At 35.0% G+C, this 23,079-nt stretch overlaps 1 protein-coding gene across 2 annotated transcripts in view; it reads right to left on the bottom strand.

The window, feature by feature from the left end:
* Positions 1–6,077: 6,077 nt before the first annotated feature.
* The window catches only part of LOC308497159 (UDP-glucuronosyltransferase 2A1), a 56,290-nt gene continuing 39,288 nt past the window's right edge, over positions 6,078–23,079 (bottom strand). For both annotated transcript variants that reach the window (XM_081047485.1, XM_081047486.1), the window contains exons 2-6: positions 16,566–16,714; positions 13,953–14,084; positions 11,301–11,388; positions 10,614–10,833; positions 6,078–7,767 (exon numbers count right to left, since the gene is read on the bottom strand). In XM_081047485.1, coding sequence (XP_080903611.1) covers positions 7,488–7,767; positions 10,614–10,833; positions 11,301–11,388; positions 13,953–14,084; positions 16,566–16,714 — 869 coding nt within the window. In that variant the 3' untranslated portion in view covers positions 6,078–7,487. The remainder of the gene's footprint in view (positions 7,768–10,613; positions 10,834–11,300; positions 11,389–13,952; positions 14,085–16,565; positions 16,715–23,079) is intronic.

A 23,079-nucleotide genomic window follows, 5' to 3' on the forward strand; every position in this document is an offset into this window, starting at 1 on the left:
TGTGTGGTATGAGTCTGTGCACTTATGTGTGTTTTTACATGTGAAAAGTGGGAATAGAAGAGTAAATATGATATAGAAATGTCTTAATCAATATGTCTAATAAATATTGATTCATTATCTCCTATAATAGTATCTTTCGATGTAAGTTCGATTGTAGTTACAACTTGACTGGTGGAACAAAGGATCTTAAATGAAATTTTAGACATCAATACACATTTATGATAAAAACAGAAATCAAGAGCTCTCCTGGGAACACTATGTACCTTGGAACCTTCCTAAAGAGATTTTGCTCATATGCCTACAACCGAAGTAAAAGATGGTCTCTCTTCTCAGTCCCTATGGATTGCTAAGGACATTATTACCATATTTATCTGGTACTATCTTTTCCTTCTCGATACTGTTTCCTTCCAAAATTCCTAACACTTGATAGTCCTTTAAAGACTTGGAATGTGTAATATAATTTTCTTTATTACTTAAAAAAATCAACCAACTTGTTGGTAAAGAAGTAACCCAGTATTTGGGTCTCTCATTTCCATACTCTCCTTTATGCTGTTTATCCTTAATCTATTTTTTTGCTTTTGCTAGAATTAAGACCTTGTGTTATCCAAATGACTTGTATTTTTTAAGTAGCTATTTTATTTTTTTATTAATTTTTATTAAAGTTTATTGGGGTACAATGGTTAGTAAAATTACATAGGTTTCAAGTGCAATTGAAAGTGCACTTGAAATTCAAGTGCAATTACAATTTTGTAATACATTATCTATGTATCATATTGTATATTCACCACCAAGTCAGTTCTCGTTCTATCACCATATATTTATTCTGTTTACCTTCATCTACCACCTCCCTCCCCCCTTACCCTCTGGTAACCACTAAACTATTGTCTATGTCTATCAGTTTTTGTTTCTTTGTTTGTTTATCGTGTTCTTTGTTGCTTTTAGTTTTATATTCCACATATCAGTGAAATCATATGGTTCTCAACTTTTTCGGTCTCATTTATTTCGCTTAGCATAACAATCTCAAGATCTATCTATGTTGTTGCAAATGGCACTATTTCATCTTTTCTTCTGGCAGAATAGTGTTCCATTGTGTGCAATTACTGTTGACATACAATGTTATATTAGTTTGAGGTATAGAGCATAGTGATTAGACATTTATATAACTTACGAAGTGATAACCCCAATAATTCTAGTACCCATCTGACACCGTATGTAGTTATAATATTATTGACTATATTTCAAATGACTTCTAAAAACCTCGACCTAAATATTGCTTTGGCTCCTTGAAGTGAATAAATCCAAAAGAGAATGCAACATATGTGCATTTATCTTTAAAAAGTTGTCCCTCCAATTGTTTACTTTTTCTGTAAAAGCCATCAGTATCCAAATAAACACACTAGATAGAAATCCAGAAGTCCACCTTAACTCTTTTTTTTTTCTGAACACTTAACCCCTTTCACTTACCAAACCTTTGAATTGACCTCAAAGTGTCTTGTGCAGTATCTTCTAATTAAATTATAATAGGAAGGAAGGAAAGAAGGAAGGAAGGAAGGAAGGAAGGAAGGAAGGAAGGAAGGAAGGAAGGAAGGAAGGAAGGAAAGAGTGAAGAAAATAAGAAAAGAAGGAAGGAGAGAGAGAGAGAGAGAGAGAGAGAGACAGAGAGAGAGAGAGAGAGAGAGAGAGAGAGAGAGAGAGAGAGAGAGAGAGAGAGAGAGGGAAAGGAAAAGGGAGAGAAAGGTAGATGGAATAAGGTAGAGAAAAAATAGTTATATGTTAGTATACTTTCACTACAAGAAAGTCAACCAACAATTTAAGCGCATCTCCAAACTACTGATGAATTTAAAGCTCACACCCCACCAATTAAATTGAAAATAATAAATCACTCCAGCCATATTTGCAATGGATCGCTATCAGTAAATTTCCACTCTAGTCAGGAATGTATCCCGGTTCTCATCTTTTTACGGTCTCTGGTTGATTTCTGTGCTTGAAGGATTTTGAATATTACTCCATCTTATCCTCCTAATTCTAATTGCATCAGGTCTCCTGGAGGGCCACTATATTCATAGCAAGAATTCTAGTATTTGACGCCCAGGATAACCATCCCTTTGGAATGTGAGGGACATGTGTACATGCAACAATTGCTGCATGCTTCCTTTCTGTTGCCTTTAATTGATGTTGTTTGAAGGGGAACATATACTAAGTATTAACTTTAGGATTAAGTCTTTCCAAATAACCATCAATCTTTTAATATGCTTAAAAAAACTTGCTTTTCAACTGAACTAAAGAGAAAAACTCAGAATCCTTTTCTCTTTAGGATTTTAATCAATATTGGTGGTGAAATACACCCCACAGCAAAAAGTGTCCTTTTAGAGTCATCACATTTTAGTGTTCATAGTTATGTCTGAAGTCATACAGTTCAACACTTTTAATTTTATAACAAATAAATTTTTCCAGAGGATACTGAGCATGAGATTTCAGTGATTAATGAGAACCCCACTCACAGAGGATATAAAATGTGTTTATATCCTTCATATGCCTTGTTTTATGTGCCTCACATTCTGCCTTCACTACCAAACCCATGGGTGATTTTGAGTGTCAAGACATTTAGGTCACATTTTAATAATGACTGAGCATATATTGTTTACCAAACATTGTGTATTTAGGAGTGACTCAAAATAATAAATTTAGATCATATCTAATAAAAGAGAATGGAAATTTACAAAAGTAAGTATTACATAAGTTGTATTTTAAATGTTACATGTGAGGTATTGTGGATCAAGAGAGTGAATTATAAGTGACTAAAAACCATTGCCTTTAGTTACATTATTCACATACAATTGAGTTCTAATTAATACAATGTATTGATCTATAAAACTATTTAATAATCTGTATTTTATTCATTGAAAGTTACCATGTGTATATTTTTTATATAATGATTATATTTTCTAAGCTCATATAGTAATTCTAATGAGATTGTTTTAATTTCAAAGAATTCTGGAATTAGCCTTGGCACATAGCAAATGCCTTACTGTAGGTGAAGCAAAAGGGGAAGGTGCTTCAATGGTTAGCAATTTTCAATATTCCAGATATGTGTTATTTTAAGGAGATTGATATCTAGAGACAGCTTTTACGAGGCTATTTAGGTATGGCCATGTTACTGAATTCTTATGTACAGTATCTTGATTACATGATCGTAACAATAAAATATGTCAGTTATCCTTGCAAATGTAACTGGATAAAATTCCCCAGGAAAAAATGTAAAACATATTAGATTATAAATATTCAGTTATGTTAATTAATAATATTAATAATTGATAATTATTAATATTAATAATTATTAATTATGTTAATAATATTGGTTAAAAGAGGACATGCCTAAATATTAGTACAGTGTATAACTTCCAAATAAGTAGCTGTTAAATTGGAAAAGCACAAAGCAGAAAACACTCCATCAGTTATAAGGAACAAAAGAAAAATGGGGAAATATAATCAGAAAAACAGAAAATTCATGAAAAGATACTGAAAATGAAATGCAGTGATTTCCAAATAGACAAAAATAGGTGAAAATTTTGTGATTAGAAATATCTATACAGTTAATTTATAAAAGTCTAATTATAGTCTGACTAAAAAGAATACATAAAACATTGAAACATAACATTTAAAGTAAATATATGAAAAATGTCATATATACACTTGACAAAATAATGTAGATGTTGTTATGTTGATGTTAGATAATTGATTTTATTTCAAAGTACATTACCAAAAATGAAAGTCAATGAAAAAGATAACAAAATGTTTCATTCATTGGGAAGTTATATAATTTTATATAAATGAAGCCATTACCATCTTATAAAACAAGCATTGAATTATAAAGAGAATGGCCTGCTTTACAGATCTACAGACTCATGAGAAGTGACTAATGGATTAATTGACTGGTCTAAAACTTGGGAAGATTTAGAGGGAGGACTAAAGGCAAGAAGATCTGGAGTAGAATTACATGGATAAACTTTTTGGGGATTTGCATAGGTTATGAAGGCCTTCATATTCAACTGGAATTTCCTCTAGCAATCAAGTGTTGTAGACAAATGTCTCAATAATAGGGTGTTCTAGATGAGCAGTTTTGTGTATACCACTGTCTTTTTCCAGACCTTCCAGAATTTTATCATAAAACTCATGTACAGAGAAGCAATGGAGAATGGGATGGAAACTATACATGAATGCACAGCATGGAATTTACCTCACCAAGGCTCATCTAGCTACTCCAGCTAATTATATGCTCAATCAGTTAATAGAAGATATTTCTCCACCTCCTTCTCCATATGACACCACTCCCTAGGGTTCAAGCCATCCAGAAGGTAGAAGATTGCATTGGTCACTTTCCATCTTAGAGGATGCCTCCATTTTCTCCATAGAAGTAGTTATAATTTCTAAATACAAAATACCCTCTCAACCCCCGATCTCTATAGTATTTTTGCCAATACCACAAATCATGGGCATGAAGGCTTAGTAAAAACCATGGTATTAATATCATCATTGTGTATATCTAGGAAATATTTGTAGCTAAGAAAATGCGACAAAGTCTAATATCAAAGCAATTTGCTGGTTTTACCAAGTTACCTATTCGCTAATGAAAGCTTTTCAGGGCTTTAGCTGAAAAAATACCCTATGTATTTTAGGTGCTATCTTAAAAGATGCAGTCTATGCTTGAAATCATGGTCTGCTATGTGATGCCTTATGTATTTAATTTGCATACATAGGTTCAGAGTTCAAGTGATTGAAAGTGAGAATGCATCCTCTAACAAGCAGCCTAGCCATTTCCCTTAGACAAGTTTGTTTTTCATTATTATAACTTAGAGTCAGGCAATTTGGAGGTTTACCTTGATCGGATCTTCAGATGCTACTTGATTATTCTGAGTTCTTCTGCTTTAGAATTCAGTGAGAGAAAGTGTTACTCTCTTGGCTGTGGTGATGATTCAAAATACCAGATAAACTACCGTGTTTCCCTAAATATAAGACCTAGTCAGACAATCAACTCTAATATGTCTTTTGGAGCAAAATTTAATATAAGACCTGTTCATATTTTACTGTAATATAAAACCGGGTCTTGTAATATAATATAATATAATATAATATAATATAATATAATATAATATAATATAATATAATATACTGGGTCTTATATTAATTTTTGCTCCAAAAGACACATTAGAACTAATTGTCCATCTAGCTCTTATTTTCGGGGAAACAGAGTACGTTGCCGACATGTGATAAGTGTAGGCAAAATTATGTCTAATATCAAGCAGGTTACTGAACCCATCTTAATACTTTGATGTCCAATAGTAAAGTTCAGTGGAAAACTGTGACAAATCATTCAGATGGGATATATTACCACACTGATTTTGAGTGCATGAAGATTTGGATCATCTTGCCAAGTAAATAACCCTGACAGAGGAAATGCTGCCATAGCATAAGGGGCACATGGAAAATATATGAACAAAATAAAGTATAAGGTTTTGCCTCCTGAACATCTCTAAGTTCTGAGAATGTAAGACTTGTGCAAAGTATTCTGGTTGATGGAACTTGATTTCTGCTGTGTTAGGGATGAGAATTTCCTGATCTGAACAGTTTATGAATGACTGGTAGGGAAAGTCTATTATCATACTTTGTTTTTTAATCCAAGTATATGCTGCAGTTATACTAACTAATGCAGTTGGTATCACCCAGGAATTTTTGCCAGCTATCTTCTGATGACATTCAGGCAAAGGAAGAAATATACAGATAATCAGAGAGCAGGAGAGGAAAATCAGGTGAGCAGTGGATATTGAGCAGAAGCGTCTCCTGTGCAATGGTGACCAGTATCAGAAATCAAATGGATGCCTGAAATTGGGTAGTGCGCAGTGCTACAGATGGTCAGCTCACTTCTCATTGGATCATAGCCATTCACTGAATTCTAACTGCAGAAAATAAACTGGGCAGAGCAAATATAAAATGTTCTTCTCCGAACATAATAAAATTGTAAAAATAAAAAACACATCAATATGAATCACCCTTTAAAAATAACATAACAAATACATTTTCAGCCTTCACAAAAAACATTGTAGAATTTATTTGCATTTTCAATAATGGACATAGTCAAGAAGAAATACTTAATATGTTCCATTATACAGCTATTTTTAAACTGGAAGTAATTTTTAATATACTATATTGAAATGAATAAGAATTTCAAAAAATCAGTAAGCCAGTGGATTACCTCAGTTATTACCTCAAATATCAAATACTAAAATTAAATCTTTACACATGTCATTAAGTTTATACAGGATAAAGTTCAGTCTTTATTAGTTAAATTAATACAAAGCTGATTGAAATATGAACATTTGTCTTTAGCTTTATTTATTTGCATTGATAAATATTTACTATAACATATTTTTTGGTCAAGAAGGTCTGCTATTATCTTATTATATTTTCTTTGCATAACAATTAATTGATGAATTTAAATTTGTAGAAGATAGAGTCTGAAAAATAATATAATGATCTTATAGCCCAAGTAAATATTTGTTGTTTTGACTGAAAACTAGACCTATGATTATAAATGATTATAGATTATGAGCATTAGTGATTTTTAATATAGTGAATTGACATTTAACTGTAAGGTTATTAATTGTGTTGTTAACTAAAAAATTCACAAAATTACTAAAAGTTTTTTGTATTGTTATTTCCCCTAAAAATGATCTGTTCACCTTTAATATATTGCTACATTCTCTGACCTTGATAAAAAATAATGACTCAATTTATCTCTTTTGTTTGAAGGTAGTACCCAGAGCCTTGCATTAAAAGGGCACCCAAGAATACTTGTTGACTAAAGGTGGAACTTAACTCATGATTATCTATGTGTTTAATGGAAATTTGTGGACTGTTCCTAGTGCGATGTGCCATCACAATCACTATCAATGCGTTCTCTTACCCCAGTAACACTGGGCAAGCAGAAGGGCTTATTTTTTATTCAGAAAGAAATCAATATTCTTCTTAAAACACACTAATCTTCTATGACATTTCCCTGATCTATATGTTCTAGGGGAACTTGTAAATTGTATTTTTCCATGTTCCCTACATCCACCAAATTCAGCTCACATTTTGTGTGCTCCCCAGGATTTAGCATATTGTCAGTCAGCATATCACGTCAGGTTAAAAATAAAGAAAAAAATTGATATTATGCATAGAATATACATAAAACCATTTATGTCCCTGTGTCAGAAAAGTGAGAGAAAGAGGGTAAATTTAGCCACCTGGGAAAAGACAAAGGAAGAATGGAAAATGCTCACTAGTTAATGGTGTTGTTGAATTCTAGGCTTTATTTGTAGGCTAAGGTAGAAGAATAGGAATTTTGAAATTAAGGTCATTTTGAAATTAATTTCAAAATAAGGAATTTTGAAATTAAGGTTTTCATTAAGGTCATTGTGAATGATTGCCTTTACCACACTTAGAAAAAGCTATTCCCTCTTTTTTTTCTTTCCTGTTTTACTAAATTTTTGACAAGAAAATAAACAACATTTTGTGACCAAAAATATAGCAGATGCCACACAGGCCAGCAGGAATCCAATCACATCCAAAGAATGGTACTGGAACCAGGTGAGGTGGTGAGCAGCTGGCCGCAGGTGTTTGGCTCCTTTGTGGCGCATGACAAACTCGATCCAGAAGACTGCTCGGTCCAGGGGCTTTACAGGTTGATCATGGTGAATCCTTGATAACCTCATAGCATTCTCTTTATACCTGGTAGACAAAAGCATGGACAGAAATTAGAGTTTTTGCTTTTATTAAAGGTTAAGTATGTGATACATTTGTATAACATATTAGGTTGGTGCAAAAGTAATTACGTTTTTTGCAATTTTTTTTTTTTTAACCTTTTAAACTGCAATTACTTTTGCTCCAACCTAATATTATATGTTATGCTAGCCAAAGGGCATAGATGGGTTGAGGAAACATTTCATTCTTGCTGTGATATCAACTTTGCTGGTGGCATAGCTTTTTAAGAGTTGTAAAGGGCATGGTGTGTGAAAAATGTTTTTAATAGAATGTGGTCAAATGTAAACATATAAAAAAGGAATAAGCCTACTTTTTTCAAGAAGGAATTTTAATATTGTATGAAGTACGATCTCAAGTATTGCTCTAAGACCAAGATTGTGGCTAACCCATATTGTGGGAAAATAGCCATTAAAAAGTCCATAAGCATGGACCCTCATGTCTGACTAGTTAATGACAGACACAGGAAATTGGTTGTCAACATTAATGAGTCATTTTTGCGGTCTCTGAGATTCCTCCATTGCACACACTGTGTGTTTGTTCTACAAAGGACATTGTCTGTATTAGCAATGTCAAAATTAGATGAGGGTACTAGGGTAATTTTAGAAATGATGCGGAGATGGAATTTGAGTTTTGAAGATAAATAGAAATATCTCACTAGAATTTGAGCCCTAACCATTGTGGCATAACAATAGTCAATGCTATAGAGTCAATATCTCAAAGGGCCTCTCAAACAACAATGGGTATAAAGTATATATTTGAAAGGCTATATATTTGAAAGTATGTATTTGAAAGCTATGTCTTCACTTGACACTTCTTGATGGCTGAGACAGAATTAGTATGTTTCTCTGTGTATTTTTTTAACAGAAATAAAATTTCCAACCTGGAGACATAAAGATGATGGAAAGGAAGGTTTTTGATGGTATGTTCTAGTGTGAGCAGGACATTGTTGGGATTGGGGAAGGAGAAATATGATATGATTTCATTCACCAGTGAACGTGGTACAGATCCAGCAGCAAGGGGTATTGTGTTCTTTTTTGTGCACAATGAGAAAGAATAATCATATACTCTTTTAATTGGATAAAAATATAGATAGGGTCAAAACAGTAATTTCACATGCTTCTTTCTAATACATTTTAGGCAATGTGATAAAAGTTTATCTCTCCAAATCAAGTCTTTCACCATTTATAGAGATTTAATATTTGAAATACATACATACTTGATAGACAATCTTGTACATGTGAATCTAAATAAAAATATTCTTTCTTATAAGTGAGATAGGATAAGAAATAACTATGCTCATATTTAAAATGATTTCATAATTTATTCCACACTAATGCTGTATGACTGTTCTCTTAAAATATTATAATTGAAATTACTGTGGTTTATGTATTTAAATATAATATTTTGTGTTCATTAATTCCTTTAAGTAATAATAAAATAGGATACAAACACATGCATATTTAAATCTATACTAGATTTTTTTGTTCCCAGATAATTTCAGATAATTAGATTTAGAGTTAATGTTAAGGTATTTCAAAATAAATAATTTTAGGTATTTTCTTGAAAAATTCTAAGAATTATTTGTGATTCTATTGTTTACATCAATAGTTTTTAAATCACCAATAAAATTTAATGAACATTTTATATAATTAAGTATAGTTTTAAAAAATTACAGATTTTACTTACTTTGATATTTAGTAAAATGAACCAAATTACCATCAATTAACAACCTGGTAATAACCTAATAGATTAGACATCATGAGCATCATTTACGAGGAAAAAAAGATATACCATATATGTATGGTATCAGTTGGGTAGTAGACTTGCTGGGGTTATCACCTTGTGAGGTTTATAAATGTCTAATCATTATGTTATTCTGTACGCCTGACACTTAATACAAAAATTTAAATTAAAAAAATATTATAGTAAGCTTTACTGAACCTCATAACCCCATACCCAGCTCCTGAATTGATATTTATAATATTCTGAAAATTATGACTTAAACTTGCATATTAATAAAAGTCATTTGATTGGAATGTGAGTGAGGGAATAGTGGACAACCAGGGCTTATGTTTTCACAAGGACTTAAGGCAAATATTGAGTACCTCTCTCTTAGAAATTAATACACTGACTTTCTGTCTAGAAAACCCCTATTCTAGGGATTTGAATAGATAGTTTTATTCAAAATAGTTCCACTGAAAAAAGCTGCTTAAAATTCCATCTGAGTTTACCTTCTCAGCCACTGCCTGAATTTCAATTTTGAGTAATGGGAATGGAATGTTATAACTAGCCTTCAACTTTTGCCTCTGAATAAAAATAATTGCATCTAAGATAACCTGGAACAAGTTTAAATATAAGGCACCTATACAAATTCAGTACAGATACTGAGAGAGCAAGATGAAAAACATGTCTTGATAAAAACTTACACAACATTGGGCAATAAACAAAAAATGGCAGACAGAATTAAAAAAAAAAAGAGATTTGAAATATATATAAATATATTTATTTTATATATTTATTATTTATATAAAATAATGATCCAAAAAAAATCTAAGGGAGTTTATGTAATCATTATAGTATTTATGTTGGAAAAACATTGATAGTTATTTGAAGTCTGAGGGTTGTTTTTTTCTTTTGCAGTTTTAGCAAATCACTTCAGCAATTTGGGAAATGGAATAATAAAGTAGTTTTTGTATTGGTCATGGTATGGTTATTTGAAAGCATACCAATTAAAAATGCATGAAACATTGGACATTCTCAAATATGATGGGTAACATAATCAATGGTAAACCTTTCAAAGCAGTAGTACTTACGAAGGATCATTAATGACTGTTCTCAAGGCGTCGAGCAAATCTGCACTCGTCATTGTGTTTATGTTCACCTCCACTGCTGCTCCTTTGGCCTTCATGTGAGCAATGTTATCAGGCTGGTCAGCAAACATGGGAACTCCCACCATAGGGACTCCATGATAAATAGCTTCATAGATGCCATTGGTTCCACCATGAGTAATAAAAGCTTTTGCTTTGGGATGACCTAGTTTGGGGGGGAGGGGTGGAGTGAGAAGCTGGTAAAGATTTCATTATAATATTTTAACAGAATTTCAGAAAGAGTTGGAGAAAAGCTAAGGGATAACTCAATGAAGAAGTCTGTATTTTCTACAGAAGCTGAGCACAGGGGTTGTTGCTATCTCTAGAAAACTGTGATCCCAGGAAAAGGTGAAAATAACTCCTCTGCATTGTCTGGAAAGATTTTACTGAGGAAGTGATGTCTGTACTGAGATTGAATCTTGAAAAGTGATCAAAGTTTTAACTGAAAATGTTCTATTATGAACTAGAGGAAGCAGAAATCTATTATATAAGCAATGGCCAAGTTTTAAATTATATCTTCTTTAAAATAGGCAGTAAAATTTTTATATTATTAAATATTTATTAAACTTATTTGCTGTTAAACACTCAACTTATCCAGGATCCAACTATACAACTTTTTTCCTGTAGTCTTACCAAGAAGATCGTTCTGGGGTATCCAGTCATAGAGCCGAGTATTGGCTCCTAATGTGGCTGGTTTCTTTCCTTTATATCTCCATAAAACCTGTGGAAGAAAGTGCTTTAATTTTGCATGTAAAAACACACCATTAAGAATTTTTTTTCTTTTTCTTTTTTTCACTGAGGCAGGAAACTTTATTCAGTGCAAACAACTCAATTATGGAATTGCATGGCTGCTGGCTGTGAGGCAGACCTGGGGTGAGGCTCCTCTCTGGCTACACAGCTGGGCTCCAGCTTGGCTCCAAAGCTGTTTTTGACGTTTCAGCTCTAGCCAGGGGAAATGCAGCCCTCAATCTTCAATGTAGGAGGGAAGTACACTTGCTGAATCAGAGGGGAGCTGTCGTAAATAGAGAAAAGTCCCTGTCTCTGGTCCCTGGTTGCCCTTTCCGTCTACAAATGAGGACTCTAAATCCTTGCAGTTTGATTGATTTAAACAGCACTTTTCTTATTGGTCGGAGAAGATGCTAATGAGAATATAGCTGTGCAGCTCCAATTGGACAGGGAAAGTCTCGTTCCTATTGGTTGAAATATGATTCCAGGAATTCCTTTAAAAGGATTGGCTCAAATGGTAGGAACAGTGCAGGCTGGCAGTTCAGTGTGTCAACTCATGGTTGTTGGCACCAATTCAATGCCAATAGGAATCCCCAATTTGGGGTGAGGTAAAGAAGGAAATTATTCAGTGCAAATAGCTCAATTGTGGCATAGCAGGGCTGTGAGAACACCACAGCTATGGAACAGCTCAATAGTGTTACAGCCCAATGATGAAGCAGGAGGGCTGTGAAACAACATGGCTGTGTGGTGGCCCAGGGGTGAGGCCTTCTCTGGCTAGACAGCCCTGTTCTGCTCTGCTCTGTTGTACCTGCCTGCTCTACTCCACTCTGCCTTGCTCTGCTCTGCTTTTCTCTGCTCTGGTTCCGCACAATGTCTTCGATGTTGTGCGGAATCTTTGGTGTTTCAGCTCTAGCTGGGGAAACGCATCTTCAGGTTGAAGGGAAACTGCACTCCATAAGGAATTTTAAGGCTGTAGAGTTATGTAAAACTCACGTAGCTCAGTCTAGTTTATGTGATAATTGAGAGAAATGTACAAACGGTGTAGCTCACAAACATTGAGAGATACAGCAGTTTACTGACATCTACCTGTTTTGAAAGAACTTATACTAATAGTCTATTAAGTATATAGTATTATCACTTAGAAGTGATGTTTATCACTTAAAACTATGTTATGAAAGGTCAACATCCTAACAAGGTACTTCATAAAATAATGGATTATAAGCAAACCTTCAAAACTAAAAGAAACAAAGAAGAAAGAAAGAAAGAGAGAGAGAGAGAGAGAGAGAGAGAGAGAGAGAGAGAGAGAGAGAGAGAGAGAGAGAGAGAGAGAGAGAGAGAGAAAGAAAGAACGAACGAAAGAAAGAAAGGGAAAGAAAGAAAGGAAAACAGAAAGAAAGAAGAAGGAGGGAGGGAGGGAGGAAGAAAAGACAATCAATTATCCCAAAACCAGGCAATAAAAATCTAAAGCTAATTACATTTTTGGGAAAACATTACATTTGAAACTTGACAGCTAGGATGGCCTCCTGACATAAATAAATTTACACAGTGTTGTTTGTTTTAATGCTTTTTAATTCCTAACTCTAGTTGACTAAACTGTCCTGTTTATTGTATTCCAAACAACTGTTGGCAGAGTTAACAGGAAGCAGACATCTGACTACTGGACTGAGAATTACAGACATCTTTAGAATTAGCACCACCATGTATAGCTAAAGAATAACTTAGCCTATTTGCACCTGTAGAAATTCCTTTCTTGGCTTATTGATGCCAACAGAAATTTCCTTTTACTTATGTAATTATTCCCCTTTCCTTTCTCATAAATACTTGCCTTCATTACCTAATCAGAACACTATTTGGATTTCTGCCTGAATCAGTTCTTCCTAGAATTGCAATCCTTTTTGACCCCATGCAATTGTTGCCTCTCACTTTGGTCTTTTAGTTTTTTAGGTTAACAGAGTACATAAAGAGTAGAAATCTAGAATTGTAATGATTTAAAAAAAATTGAAGTTAACTGAGTATCATAAATTAGAAATATATATTGTTTGAAAGTAATATGAGGATTTTTAATTGTTTTTTAACTGTAGAAAATACAATTTAGAAAGATCAGGCTTTTACTTCTTAACCAAATATACTTTCATAGAGTCCTAATAAAACCTAGAGATAGGAAATATATGCCTGAGCCTGATTCCTCTCAATGTATCGCCTCTCTCTTTTCCTGGATCTTGGTGCTAATACACTGGAAAAGTTTGGGGAGTAGTCAGTGCAGGCCATAAGATTTTAAATAGTAAGAAGTTATTAGGACCATAACGTTTTTATCTCCATTTCCTTGAAAATGAATGATTTCATTAAAAGTTGCATTTTCATAGTACAGCAAAGGCTAAATAGGCAAATGATCAAATGTGCCCAAATACAACATTTTAATGTTTTAATTAAAGGTGGTGCCAGTTGTGCTCCGTGTATAATGAGTTTCAGCTTTCATCTGGAAAGAGCACTACACTATTAGCCACACTCTCTCTCCAGTTGGCAGAGTGGCTGCTTACTAACATTGGAGGTTGTACTGACCTTCTGTGGAATCTGGGCGAGGGCTGAGGCAATGAGATTGGCTTTTTCTTCTGTGAGGTTTTTGACCATTGACCCCAAAGAAAACACCACAATGCCATATTCACCTGAACTTTGGACAAATTCTTCCATTTCCTGCGATGATAAAATTACTTCTATTATGCAAATATAAGGTCTCAGAGGAAACAAGTTCAATACACTTCTAAATAGGCAGAGTCAAGAGAAGTATCAGACATATTGTTAGACTGGTTCTGTCTTCTGCCACATAGAATAATTTAGTCTCCTTAAGAGAAAATATGTTTCTGAAAACTATGGCTTAAATATATAATGAGTGATTACAAATAAAGGCATGGAGTCAAACCACTGTACCTAAGGAATAGTTGATAAGAGGCAGATTTTCTCCTGGTATGTGGAAGTATTATTCCCAAAGCTTAATATATAAACCAAAAGACTTGGTTGCAAACTCATATAATCACTTCTTGGAGGGAAGCCCAAAAAAGAATTTTGAAATAGGCTTTAAATATTGTTAACATGCTAGTTTACAGCCAATAAATTGATTTAACTTTCTTAGGTATTTAGAATATTTTTAAAAATTTATTAATTCCCTGATTCATAGGGCTAAAAAGGGCTTTTTAGGGATATATAGTAATATGTTTAAAAGGTGACAGCACAGTTAAACTCTTGCTACAATCATAACATTTATGAGACAGTGACTCTCTGTCTTCCCACAAGAGTGGCACACTGACTACATACCCTTAATTTGAGACTTAGCACAGAAGTAAAATATAAACTTCTCTGCAAAATAAAATTCTCTTGTTCATTACTTACAGTTATGCAAGTTGAGTACTGTAAAGTCTGGGATTGAGGTCTGACATCATAATCTATGTGAATATAACCCTCTAGAGATGTGACATGCATTCCTTTTGTAACTATTTGTGGTTGCCTTGCAAACACTGATGTTTTTCAATTTAAGGCTAATAAAATTACTAGGGGGAAGATGATGCCATAAATGAAATTAGGCTACTATTTTTAGCTTAGTCTGTGTAAAGAAAATGTTTCTGAAGTCCCAAGAATTGGCTTTACTATTTTGATTGATCTCCCTAAACAGATAATGATTGAATAAAAAATCATATGCAGTATACACAGACACACACACACACACACACACACACACACGTGTTAAAATTTACATATCTACCTGTTTGATTCAGATTCTTGATTTGACTGCCTCTTATTGTTTTTTTATTCTGTGTATTTAGTGACTGGCATAATTCTTTCATCTGAGATAGAAGCCATGATTAGAATTCACGTTGCCCAAATATCTATATTGGTAATTGGGTTTGAAATGGAATAATTCCCCCCTCTTGTAAAACATGTCTGAGTTGTTTTTGTGAAATTGTATGTGTGTGAAAGTGGAGGTGGGAGGATAAACATAATAGCGTGGCAAGGTATTATCTAGTGAGCAGTGGAATATGTCATATCTCTTACTGCATCTTATTTAGATATTGGTTCATTATCTCCTGTAATAATATTCTAGAGCTTGCCTGCAGCTATAACTTGGCTGATAAGAAAAGCATATTCAGATTTCTGAAATGAAATTTTAAACAAATATGCATCTTGCACTAAACAGAAACCAACTCTCCTGGGAACACCATTTAACTTCCAATCTTCTACAGAGATTATTTTTGTTTACCTACAACCCAGGCAAATGAATTTCTGTCTCCTCACTCTCTATTGACAAAGATAATTAAATATAATATTATTACTATTTTTACCTATTATTCTTTTGCTTCTTAATATTGTTTTCTTCCAATACTTCTGGAAGTCTACATTTATACTTTGATAACTTTGGAATGTGTTATACAATTTTCCTTTTTACTCCAAAAAAACCTGATGTCATGGTTATAAAGAACCAATTCAACATTTGGGTCTCCCAGTTCTATGATTTCTGCTTTATGTAAATGACTACCAATCTATTTCCAGTGCTCTCTTCTGGGGTAGAGACCTTATATTACCCAGATTATTTCTAGAAGTCTCCACCTGAAAATCCCTTTGGCTCCTTACAGTAAATTTAAAATTGAACTGGTAATTGTCATCTCAAAAAAGTGTTTCCACTAATTGTTTATTTCAGTAAAGTTAACTGCTATCCAAGAAGCCATATGTGATTCCATGTCTTCTGACATTACTTACTTTTTCTTAATGACCAAGTACTGTGGAATCTACCCAAGAGTTCTCATGAAAGCCTCTTTATCATTCAATTGTAACAAATGTTCCTATTCATAACTCCATCGTGATTGTTAGGATAACTACAGCAGTCTCCTTAGGGACTTCCAAGCTCTAGTTTCCTGTCTCTTCAATTTAGTACCCACACTGCAGACACACTAATATTTTCAATATGTTCCTTAAATCACTTCATTCTTCAGTTTAAATATCAAAGTAAAGTCCAGAAAGAAAAGTAATATCATTCATAAGTGACTCATATGACTTGGAAAATTGATTTGGTGTAGCAAACTGAAAAGGTCCAGCAGCATATGTCTGCTATTTAGGCTATAAACTTTAAAGGAAAATCAGAAGTTTTATCATAAGGTACAAAAATCCTTCACTATAAAAACCTACCTTAGGTAATGGTTTAGCAGGTTTACAATGCAATCCTCCTACAAACTCAAAATTAGGTAAGTATGGACGAGGAAATTCAAAATCCCAATATGTCCGCATTAGCCAAATTTCTGCTTTGCCCATAGTTTCACATAACGTAGTGGGTCTTCCTGGAGAACATAAAGAAAGTTGGGTGGAAGTTATTATCATATAAGGAAGGAAGAAGGGAGGGAGGGAAAGAAGAAGGGAGGGAGGAAAAGAGGGAGGAAGGGATATGGGAAAGAGAGAGGGAGAGGATATTTGGGTAGTGAAAGAACAGTAATGTGTAAAATAAAACTACATTCAATAAAATCTACAAAATCAAATAAAAATAAATTCACAAAAACAAATTCACTTAAAAAATTTAACCAGAACTCTAAGTACTGATGAATTTAATACTGATTGTTTCCCTCCAATTAGATGGCAGGTGATAGATTAACCCCCTTATAACAGTACCAAATCACCTCTCAATAGTTTTCTAATTTTTAATCAGAAATGTATATCTACCTTCCAGCTTGTTATAGTTTCTGGGTCACTCATAATGTTGAAGAATTCCACCACTATCAGTTTATCTTATTTTCCTGAGTCAAATCCAATCACTTCAATTAATTTGCCATCCTTTTCTCAGTAGGAATTCCCTGGTTAATTTATACCCAGTACAACCCTCTTTGTAAGGTGAAGTACGCATTCCACATTACCAATATCACACACTTATTGTTACCTTTAAATAATGTTTTTTTTGAAAGGGACAGATTCTAAGTATTAATTTTAGGAGATTTGTGAAGAAAAATAAATATTTGCAAATGACCAAGTCAACCATTTTCACACCCAGAAAAAAATGTTTTGATCTAAGCAAAGAGACATTTAGATGACAATCTTTCTTTTTTAAGGATTCTAATCAAAATTGGTGGTAATATATACCTCAGGTTAGATAGCCTAATTTTAGTCGTTATTTTGTAGTGTTTGAATATATGTCTGAGATTATATAGCCAAATGCCTTAATTTGGTAATGAAGAAGCATTTCACAAAGACAGTTTGAAATTGCCAGAGATTGAATGAGAACACCACTTCACAGCTTCCATGCCAATGTTTATGTCCTTTAGATGTCTTGTTGTATGTGTGTGATAGCCTACCTTCATTACCAACTCCCTAGGTGAAATTATTGTGCATAAACTGCAGACCACATTTTAGGAAAGACCTAGCTGAAAGTACTCACAAAAATTTTATATTTGAAGAGATGATGCACAGTATAAAATATAAAACCAATCAAAAGTGAAGAGGACAGTGAAGTCATCAAAAGGTGGCGTGAGCCTCTGGAAATCTCCCCTGGAATTTACAACTAATCGAACAACAATAACTCCACAAAGGACTCCCTGCACAGCAGACAGACAAGATGAAGAGGCTCACTACTGAATTCACCTAAAGGTGTGAGTATCCCGCGAGCGGGGGTGGAGGGAAGGGAGAAGTGTGGAGACAGAGCCGCGTGGGCACAGGACACAGACCTAGTTCAGTGCTCGGAGCCCACTGCTCCCGGAACTACCGCAGCTGCGGGAGAGGGAAGAACTCGGACTGCTAGGGCTCTGCTTACAGCCCACAGGGCTGAGGGGGCAGCATATAACACGGCTGAACCCAATGCTCATGGTAGAGAGCTCGGGGTAAAGACTGAGGGAAGAAGGCTGAAAACTGTGGTTTGAGCCCTCACTGCCGAGCAGAGAATGGAAGCCTTAGGCACTGAGAATTGCCGCCCCCTCCCAACCCTCCCAGCACTTGCCCCTCCCCCACTTGCCCGGTGCTAGAAGTGGAACAGTAGCAGTGTCAGATCAAAAGAACAGAATATTTGCTGTTCTGAGAACTGTGGACTACAGACACAGATTCGCAGCCCAACTAGTTCCGGCAAAGGGGAGGGAGCTGTGGAAGCAGGACTGGCTGTGGTGGTGGTCGCCGCCATTGCTCTGAGCCACCTCTCACAACCCACCCTGCCCCTGTCCCCACCTATCTGGGTGGATCCCTGCAGGAGTAAACAGAACTGAAACACATGTGCTCTGAATCTGGTGCAACCAAAATGTCCTTCGATAGATAAATGGATAAAGAAGTTGTGGTATATATACACAATGGAATACTATTCGACAGTAAGAAAAGATGAAATAGGACCATTTGTGACAACTTGGACAGATCTTGAGTTTATAATGCTAAGTGAAATAAGTCAGACAGAAAAAGCGGAGAAACATATGATTTCACTGATATGTGGTATATAAACCAAAAACAACAAAAGAACAAGACAAACAAATGAGAAACAAAAACTTATAGACACAGACAATAGTTTAGTGGTTACCAGAGGGTAAGGGGAGAGGGGAGTGGTAGATGAAGGTAAAGGGGATCAAATATATGGTGATGGAAGGAGAACTGACTCTGGGTGGTGAACATACAATGTGATTTATAGATGATGTAATACAGAATTGTACACCTGAAATCTATGTAACTTTACTAACAATTGTCACCCCAATAAACTTTAATTAAAAGAGTAAAGAGAATGAAATTGAGCAAAAGTATGCAAAAATTGGTAAATAATTTTATAAGACATTGTGAATGTCATACTGAGAAATTATGAGACAAAAATGTGCAAGTAAAATTTACCACCAATCTTTCCCTCATAATTATGTTATTATACAAAGTGAGTTATGAACACAGTGAAGAATGAGGTAAATAATATATAATTAATAAATTGGCTACTAAATTTGAGTTACCATGTCAATATAGTTATTGCTTGAATCTATTATATTAATCCTACATAATGAGTCTACTGAGGGCTTTAATTTTGAAGAATTCTTGGAGGTAGCCTGAATTTATGGCAATATGCCTTAAAATATATGTGAGATGGGAAATTCAGTGGGAGACAGTTACCAGTTCCTTAAATGGTAAGTCGTGTTAGCTGTGTTAATCTAGAGACAACATTTCTCGGCTCCCAAAATTATTCTTTCCAAAGGCATGAGAGAAAAATTAATACTGGGGATCCCAAGAAAATGAATACAAGTGGACACTTTGGTTAACATTGCTCAAGCAGTAGTTTGCCATAATCAGAAGTGTCTGGATGTTGATGGTAACCACTTTGTGCACCTCTCGAAATTGCAGAAGTCAAATGTGACTTGTATTCATCTTTTGTTACCAGTATATATTGAATATTACAATTTTAATATAGTTTTTCTTTCTTAAAATGTATACATTGTTTTGGCACCATCTGTATGTACAATTTCTGAATCACCATTTAAAAATTAATATTTTATATTAGAACAAGGGTGGCAAACTGACCTACCACAAGAATGGTAATAGTTGCAGGGACCCTGGATATTTCTTTTAACAGGTTTTATTCCTTTATCAGAGCCTACCCTAGTTCCACCAATCTGCAATGAACAGCAGTTACCGAGAGTAACTGATTATGTGGCTCTCTTTGAAAATTGACTAATCATTCTGAGTTCAAGATTCACCTTTAGAGTCCTGTCTACTGACAAATAGAGAATGTAAAAATTGTATTTTTAATTTTTTCGATGGATTAAGCACTTTAGCTTTGTTTACTGAGCATATGATAAAATACATATGTAATACAAAGATACAAAGAATATTACACACATTGTGTCCTTAAACATCATGCTGAATGGTTTTTGAAACAATTCTCACTTTGTAGTATTTGACAATTTAGATGTAGCCCATCAGTAATATGCAGTCAGTTTGTATTTCCTAGTGACTCATAAATATAGTTCTTGGAGGCAGCTGAGTGGTGCTTTGGCTCAGTCCCAACTGAAGCAGACCACCAGGGATGCCATCCCCAAGGCCTCCTAGGAGGAACCCCACCACAAGTTAAGTTCAGCCACAGCCTGTGCCCTGCCTGGAGCCACCTGGCATGAGCCATAAAGCAGAAAACAGATGGCAGCCACCTTTGCTAGGCTTAGAGTTGCTTTGAGAGGCTAAGCTGTGAACTGGGGCTGGCTGCCAGTAGTGCTGGGATTGGGGCTGCTCAGCAAGACCTATGGGGGAATACCGAGACCAGATGGTGATTGTTTGGGGTTTGTAAAACTTTGAGAGATTTTTGGAAAAGCCATAGCATGGGCTAGGACAGGCCATTTATACAGCAAAGACACTGGAAGAAGGTTGGGTGGGTCCAAAAGTTGGGTGGGGTGGGGGTCTCAGGGAATCACCAGGGCAGGGCCAATGGTGTTATCCAGGTTGATGGAGACTCAAGTATGGCACCCACTTGCTTCTGCACACCAGGAATGGGAAAGCACAATAATGGAACAATGGAGTCTGTCAGCACTTCTGTCTGGGAGACAGCTTCCCCTCCTGCCCTCATCCTGCAGCCAGACAACTCAGTTCCTCCCTGTTTGTCCCTGGCACCTCTCGAGTTGCTGCCCCAGTGCTGGAGCTTAGAGCAGGTGAGTCCATCTATGATTAAGTCCATGCATGGACCCTTTAACAGGAACGTCTGGGACTCCAACCATCCTCTGTCTCACTCAACCACGATTTTTGCTGGTTTCCATAGCCAGTACTTATGGGAACTTCTTTCCCTGGGGAATTCCAGACTGGGGAGCCTGGCGTGGGGCTGGGACCCCTCACCCCACCAGCAGGACCTCTGCAGCTGACATAGATCTCCCAATTTTTAACTGCCACACTAGGGTGTGGGACCAGCTTGTTCCGTGTTTCCACCCCTCCTACCAGTCTCAAGGTGGCTTCTTCTATATGTCGTTAGTTGTAGGACTACTATTCAGCTAGACTTTAAGTGATTATCAAAAATGGCTGTTCTGTAGTTTAGTTATAATTTTGATGTGGTCATGAGAGGAGGCAAGCACAACATTTACCTACTTTGCCGTCTTCTAAACCTATTTTCTAATCACAGCAAAACTGAGGGGAGGTTGAGATATTTCCCATATACTCTTGTTTTGGCAATTATGCATAAAGTTGTTCTAACCATCCACATGCACATTTTTGTGTGGGCATCTTTTCAACTCCTTTGGGTAAATACCAAGGAGCACAATATATGGTAAGAGTATGTTTACTTTTGTAAGAAACTGTTAAAGTGTATTCTAAAGTGGCTGTACCATTTTGTATTTCCATTTTCAATAAATGAGAGTTCCTGTTCCACAACTCACCAGCATTTGGTGTTGTCTGTGTTCCATATTTTGGTCATTCTAATAGATGTGTAGTGGTATTTTGTTGTTTAAATTTGCATTTCCCTCATGACAAATGATAGGCAGAATTGTGTTTTATGCTTATATATTTGCCAACTGTATATCTTCTTTGGTGAGATTTCTGTTGATGTCTTTGACCTATTTTTAAAATCAGGTTTCATGGTATTTTTGAGTTTTAAGAATTTTTTTAAAAAATATTTTTGGTAATGGTTCTTTATCAAACATGGCTTTTGCAAATATTGTTTCCCAGTGTTTGTCTTATCTTTTCATTCTCATGGCCTTGTCTTTAACAAAATAGAATTTTAATAAAGTCCATCTTATCCATTATGTCTTTCATGGGTTGTGTCTTTGGTTTGGTGTTGTATCTAAAAAGTCCTTGCTAAGGCTATCATTTAAAGTTGATGGAGAGATAAAGAGCTTCCCAGAAAAGAACGAACTGAAAGAATTTATTACAACCAAGCCAGCATTGCAAGAAATACTAAAAGGACTTCTGTAAATAGAAGAAAGATGAAAACAATTTACTACAAATTTAAAAATGGCAATAACTATGTACCTAACAATAATCACTTTAAATATAAGCGGATTAAATGCTCCAATCAAGAGACATAGGGTGGCTGAGTGGATAAGGAAGCAAGACCCTTGTATATGCTGTATACAAGAGACTCATCTCAGATCAAAAGAAGCACACAGGCTGAAAGTGAAAGATTGGAGTAAGATATTTCATGCAAATGGAAGCGAGAAAAAAGCTGGAGTTGCAATACTTATATCTGACAAAATAGACTTTAAAATGAAGAACGTATTAAAAGACAAAGATGGGCACTATATAATATTAAAGGGATCAATCTGACAAGAGGACATAACCCTAGTAAATATCTATGCACCTAACATAGGCACACCTAAATATATAAAACAGGTAATGATGGACATAAAGACAGAGATCAACAGCAACACTATCATAGTAGGGGACTTCAACACACCTCTGACAACAAGGGACAGGTCCTCTAGACAGAAAATCAATATGGAAACAACAGCCTTAAATGATACTTTGGAGCAGTTGGATTTAATTGATATTTTCAGAGCATTTCACCCCAATGCTGCAGAATACACGTTCTTCTCAAGTGCACATCAACATTTTCCAAGATAGATCATATGTTAGGACACAAAGCAAGCCTTGATAAATTTAAGAAAATTGAAATCATGCCAATTGTCTTCTCTGACCACAATGCTATGAAATTAGAAATGAACTACAGGGAAAAAAAACCAGGAAGACACACCAATTCATGGAAGCTGAATAACATGTTACTAAATAATGAATGGGT

The sequence above is a fragment of the Rhinolophus hipposideros genome, assembly GCF_964194185.1.
Source record: "Rhinolophus hipposideros genome assembly, chromosome: 1".
NCBI classification, from domain to species: domain Eukaryota; kingdom Metazoa; phylum Chordata; class Mammalia; order Chiroptera; family Rhinolophidae; genus Rhinolophus; species Rhinolophus hipposideros.